General features: G+C 43.6%; 1 protein-coding gene across 1 annotated transcript; it reads left to right on the top strand.

Annotated features, from left to right (window-relative positions):
- Nucleotides 1-1,767: 1,767 nt before the first annotated feature.
- Nucleotides 1,768-2,142, top strand: LOC148023361 (mannose-specific lectin-like). Its single transcript, XM_087695371.1, has one exon. It carries the CDS (start codon nt 1,768-1,770, stop codon nt 2,140-2,142), a length of 375 nt encoding a protein of 124 aa, XP_087551497.1.
- Nucleotides 2,143-6,898: the final 4,756 nt, after the last annotated feature.

Here is a 6,898-nt window from a genome sequence, read left to right on the forward strand (position 1 = left end):
GGGTGGCTCCTCATCACAACACTCACAGTTGATGGACGAAGAACATAGATACAATGTGAGTGCAGGCTCTCAGGAACACGGATGCTCTAACAACATGGACAAATCAAAGAAAGAAACTCTGTATAGTGCATTTGATAAGTCATCAATGCTAGAGTTGCACTTGAAATGTACACAAGCTTTCATTGCTTGTAGGATATCTTTGAATGTAATGAGAAATCCCTTATTTCAAGATGTTTTGATGTCTCTTGCAAATCCTGGGTGCAAAGCCTGGGTTTGTTTTGCCGGACTACAATAAGATGTGCATAGAGTACTTAGACAAAGTCAAAGGTGGACTTGAGCAAATCTTGAAGCGTTTTGTCCTTGATTATGCACCTGCCTACGGATGCACCATAGCTATTGATGGATGGATAGATTGCAAGAAGAGGCCTCTAATAAATATCATGTGTATATGTCCAAGGGGGTCAGTGTTTTTGGATGCAATAGATACATCTCTTAAAGAGAAAACCTCCATGTATATTTCAAAGATATATGAGAGGGCTATTGCACATGTTGGAGGACCTGTTAATGTCACATCTATAAAGACTGATAATGCCTCTAACTATAAAGGAGCAGGGATGATTATACAAGAGAACTACAAAGAGATTACATGGGTTCCTTATGCTACACACTCAGTCAGTGTTAAAGGTGTATTTTTAAAACCCCTTATCACATGTGTTAAAGGTGTATTTTTAAAACCCCTTATCACATGTGTTAAAGGTGTATTTTTAAAACCCCTTATCTATGAGTTTTTAATTATTAAAACACACTCTATTTCTATTCAATATGTAAATGCCCCCTTTAAAATGGAAGCCTTTTGTAAGTAAATAATATGCAAAAAAGGATTTTAAAAACCAGTGACCCCCCCATAGTGCTAGAGAAACTATATCATGAGAACAAACCCGATTTGGTACACCGATGATTGGTGTACTCTGTGTGTGTGTGTGCACGCATGTGGGTGTGTGTGCTTGCAAGTGTTCTAGCTCTCTCTCTTCTCCAATGTTTTCAATTAAGTAGCAACATGGTGAGATTTTTAAGAACATAACCATAAATAGCACATAGATAATGCTTTTGTAAGGATGGTGTGTTGTACTGTGTGTGTGTGCACACGTGGGTGTGTGTGCTTGCAAGTGTTCTAGCTCTCTCTCTCTCTTCTCCAATGTTTTCAATTAAGTAGCAACATGGTGAGATTTTTAAGAACATAAGAACATAACCATAAATAGCACATAGATAATGCTTTGGTAGAGATCGTGTGGCACATGTCTCTGCCAATACTATAAGGTCGTTGTGTGTGTGTGGGGGTCTCGCTCTCTCTCTCTTTCACACACCCCCTCTCTCTATAATGGATGCTTTCTTTTACACTCCCTTTGGGTTTCCTCGGTGGGCATATTGTGAATAGTGTTCGAGTGATGAGTGCTTGTGTTGAAGCTTGTATTATTGCTATTGGTGGGGACATGGGAGAAGGGTGGTATGGTGTTCCATGCCAAGCTTTGTTCGATACGGCGCATACACCGCATCTTATGTCCACTCTCTCCATGGACCACGAATGCTATAATTATGAGCATAAAGGAAAAAGGGAATAATAAAGATAATGCCGCGAATATAGATAATGCGGACATAATAGGCAATTATCACCTGCACGTTAGCGCCTATAAAGAGGCAAGACGGCGGTGAGATGATCAAGTGCAGAAGAAGAACTAATAGCACCTTCTGAAGATCAGGATCAGAAAAATGGCAGCAGAGCAGGCGAAGAAACATGGCTCCATTTTGTACGCCGACCAAGAGCTGGCGATGGATGAGAGCTTGACCTCGGAAAATGGGCAGTATTCTCTGATCATGCAGGGTGATGGGAATTTTGTGGAGTACAAGTCGCCAGCTGGAACTGCCGTCTGGCACAGCAACACAGCTAAGCGTGGCAAGCGGGCCTGCCTGCAAAGGGACGGCCGCTTACTGGTGCTCGGTGATTGCGGCACGGTGGAGTGGGCTAGCTCCGACAAGCCTCTCAAGGACGACAGCTACAAGCTAGTGCTGCAGAACGACGGCAACGCCGTCATCTATGACGGCGCTGACGTGTCCGTCTGGTCTAACTGCGTCGACAAGAAGTAGCTTACATACAAGCTACACTACTTATAGAAGAGGGGTGGTGTTTCTGCCTGTGTTGTAACTGGATTGGGCCCAGGTGTTATATAGCTAAATAAAACAATGGCCACCTCTCATCGTCTGCAATCTCTCTCTCTCTCTCTCTCTCTCTCTCTTTCTCTCATCCCACGTTTGTTTCTACGAATCTAAACTCACCAGATTTACGTGTCTAGACTTATGTAGTTACGGTATTTCTAGTGTTCGCACATCTAGGCTTATGTAGTTATGGCATTTCTAGTATTCGCACATCTGTGCTTGAATATATCCACCATTTCTAGTAGACTCATGCACTTACCATGCATCATTTCTAGTTGAATTTATATGCTTAAGTTCTTCATGGTGGGCTTCTCTCATTCTTCTCGCAAATAAAAATATGGTTGCATGTGCTCTCTCTCTCTCTCTCTCTCTCTCTCATCCCACATTTGTTTCTAGGAATCTAAACTCACCAGATTTACGTGTCTAGACTTATGTAGTTACGGTATTTCTAGTATTTGCACGTCTAGACTTATGTAGTTACGGCATTTCTAGTATTCGCACGTCTGTGCTTGAATATATCCACCATTTCTACTAGACTCATGCACTTACTATGCATCATTTCTAGTTGAATTTATATGCTTAAATTCTTCATCGTGGGCTTCTCCCATTCTTTTCGCAAAAAAAAAAATGGTTGCATGTGCTTCTTAATAGATTACTATGCACTTAACTAGATAATGGCGAGAAATAAGTACCAAATGCCAAGCATGGATGGGCTTTTTTTAAAAAAAATATTCTAGCAACACTTATGATGTTGATGGATAAAGTTTTAGGTTCATATTTGGGAAAAAATATAGTAGTTCTCCTTAATGATATAATGATTTATAATAAACAAAAAATAGAACACCTAGAGTACTTAATATTTGCTATATTCAATTTCATCAAGAAGATCAAAGTATTTGGGAAGGAATCTAAATTTTGATTTTTCACTCAAAAGATCCATTACTTGAACCATATCATAACCACAAATGCTACGAAGATGAGTCTTCATAAGAGCGATGCCATTATGAGGTGGTGGTAAGAGTCTAAAATCTCAAGGGCCTCTATTGCCATGTAGTCTATTGTGTAGACACTATCCTAATCGTATTTGTTCCTAAGGAAATGACCTTTGCCAACCTAGTTGGTGCATGGAGGCTTCACTCACAATGAAGTATAGGTCTTGTGAGACTACAAGATATAGACCTTATAGCGACGTTTAAAGCGACGAAAATACAAACAACAAAATTTGCCCCCATCGTCGCAAAAAGTGTCGTTATTGATGACGCCATAGAATCGTCGCTATATGCGTCGCATATAGCGACGGTTACAGAGAATTTGCGATGCTTATAGCGATGATAATAGCGACACGTGCAGTAAATTTGCGATGCAAATAGCGACGGTAACAGAGAAAAAAAAATTGTGGCAGGGCAGCAGGCTGCCCTGCCACATATAGCAGTATGTGCTGTATGAGAGCCATACAAAATAGTTTCTGCACTGCTGCATACAAAGCGTTTGCAAACAAAAAGAATGTATACTAAAATCATAAAACTGATAGATGAAATAAATACATGATATCGCATAAAATGCGATTGGTACAATCATAAAACAATATCACTAATACATAGAAAATGTGTACATAGATCGGGCGACTAAAAACTAAAGGTATGTGAGCTCTAAGGATCCAAGGGCGGGCTATAAATCCTCATCCCCTAAAAGCTCGTCCCGCTGCAAAGGAGCATTGAACAGATTCTGCAGAAAAAGAAACAACATATCAATCCACCATACAATAATGCATTCAAATATCTCATGGTAACTACGGACAAGAAAGATGAGTGACTTACTGGGCTGCCGCGTCTATACAATCGGTCGATCAATGATCTGAGACCGTGCCTCTCTGCATATCAAGTCTCAAGGCCTTGTGGATCGGGATTTGTAATGGAGTGCTGCAAAGAAAACAAAATGCTAACAGTTAGAAACATGATTGTCAGTACAAAGAATATCTCAAAAAAACAAATAAGCAAAACAAAAGAGAAACTTACAAAGTCCTCCAAATATGTCCTGTGGCCGCCACTCCCAAGATGATGTACCGATCCGGCCTCGATTTGTGCCCTCGCTGCCTCCCGCTACCGACTCCAACGTCCTGGCGAATTTGTAGCCTCCTCCCTCAGTCGGTGCCAGTCGTCTGCATCTAACCACTCGGTCTTTGGAGCCCCACTCTTGATTGCCTTGCGTGCGTCGGATCGTCTATGTGACATGTATGTACGCATGTAATCCATCTTCCAGCCCGTAGAGAATCTATCCACTGCGGCTGGCACTGGGAACTCCTCGTGCAAGGATGCTACTATGTATTCCTTGCTCCCCTCCGGTATGTTCCTCCAATGATCCAGGACGTTGTGCCGAAAAACTTGTTGGCACAACTCCCTCATGCGAGCCATCACCCTCCTCCCCTCATCATTCATGATGATGGCTCCTGACCTGCCATCCACTAGGTATCCATAACCCCTAGGAGTATGCCTAAGATGGGCCCTCTCCCATCTCCGTTCACGCTCCTGGGCATATCCAGGAGACCCTTGTACATCCGGTGTACCGACGGGGGTACCCTCTCCCGGAGTGCCACTCAAAGGGGTGCCACCAAAGGGGGTGCCACCAAAAGGCGCGCCATCTGCCGACGACTGCGCAAAAGCCGGAGTAACTGGAGTGGACGTCCCCACAGGTGTGACAAATCCTGGAGGTGACGCAGCTCCTGCTGAACGACGAGACGGAGACACCGCATCCGTATCTCCATAGCAGCACCCCCCTGATCCTCTTGCAGTTGCAGTCCCTCCCTCTGGCCCAAGTCGCGAGCGTCGAGATCGTCTGCTCGAAGATGAAGCATCTGATCGCGCTGAAGCTGATCTAGCAAAGCGCCCTGACGAAGAACGAGACAGCTCCTGATCTGCCATCTCTCTGAATCTCGTGAGCTGATCTAGAGACATGCGTGCCATCATGTCCTGAAACTCCTCATCGCTCATCCCTCGACTCATCCTGAAAATGTCGATACCTGCATAGATAAAAAATAATGTTAGAATAATCAATTTAAACTATACAAAGCACATTAATATAAATCATTTTTGAAAAATCCCTCTTACAATGCATATCTTATCTACCTTTATGGAAGATCTAAACAACGAATTGAAGTATTCTATGGTCCCATGTTAATCTCCTGACACAACTCTGCATACACTGGAAGGTCGATAGACATGTCACCACAAAAGAACGAGTCTGCTTCGTTCTTAAAAAATTCTACGACTTCTGTATTTCCATCATTGTTAGCCGATGCGGGCTCCAAGCTTGCGGTGGCCTCCACCCCTTGTAATTTCGATCCCTCTATTTGCATATTTTCTTCATGTATGCCTGGAACATCGCTTTGATCATATACTCTCGCACCTCGAGGAGTTGAAGGTATAACATAATACCATCGAGGTTGTCGGGGATTTGGATAGAAGATTACCTGTTCACAAACACTTACAAAGCAGCTTCAAACCATTGTGACATAAACCATGTTGTATTACAATTAGCAAGCAAATGGCTATTTGTACCTATTCACAATGGGCCGGCAACACAAAGGTGTCGCGCAAATCCATCCATTTTTTTTCGGAATCTATTTCGAGAAATCCAGATGGACCTCGTCGAACTGTTGCGCCAGCTCCTCCAAGTACCACTTTGAACCACTGCACATCGAATATTATCATGGAGAAGCTACGGTAATCCACCGTAATAATACTTTGCAAGTTCCCAAAATACTCCATCTCATCCACAACCGTGTTCGGATCCGTTGCTCATCGCCGGCTCTCTTGCTCAAACCTTGCCATGACACCACAGTCCATTGTGGAGCGCATTTGGTCAATACGCTCCACCCGAAAATGCCGTCCGCGCGACCACGCTGCACTATATATTTTGTACTGCACATTGAAACACTCAAATTAGATGTAGCAAGCAAATTTAGATACGATACATTCTAAACCCCTCATTACCTTTGGACTATATCCCCTCGAGAACTCCCACTCCTCCATTGAGACCTCTGTCCCTTCGCTGGATGCTGCGGTCAAGGCTCCATGCAACCATCGTGTTGACATAAACCGCGGTATCTCCTCCATGCCTTCGGGATATCGAATCGGTCGGTGACGCGTACTGCGTCGAAATTCAGCTCGCGCTTCCTCTCGATCTTGCCTTGCAATCTGGTACTTGGCGAGCCATGTCTCCATGGAGGCATGGTGCAACATACAAAAGCAATTCACCTTCTCTTCCATTGAGGCATCCATTCTTTTTTCTACCCCATTTCCAACCACCACATCTCCAGTCAGCTTGTCATCGTCCTTCAGCGTCCATAGCATTTCATTATCTGGTTCCACCGTTGGTAGCCATTGTGAGATATGCACTAACGCCTCTGACACCAACCAACCTTCCGCCATGCTACCTTCCAGACGAGCTCGTTGTTGCACAAAGCCTTTCAGGGTTTTCATGAAGCACTCCAAGAAAAACATCCATTGCATAAGGACAGGTCCAGCAATCTCCACTTCGTCCACAAGATGCACAAGAAGGTGAACTTGTATCGTGAGCATGCTAGTGGGCAGGTATTTCTCAAAGAGACAGACAGTCTCAACTGCTCTCCGCCTTGCGGATTCAATAGAGGACGTCTTAATCTCTTTCTATGAGATCCATTGCACCAAAG

This window comes from Lygodium microphyllum, chromosome 16 (assembly GCF_053477565.2).
Source record: "Lygodium microphyllum isolate KBCC chromosome 16, Lygodium_microphyllum_v1.1.10, whole genome shotgun sequence".
In the NCBI taxonomy this organism is placed as follows: Eukaryota; Viridiplantae; Streptophyta; class Polypodiopsida; order Schizaeales; family Lygodiaceae; genus Lygodium; species Lygodium microphyllum.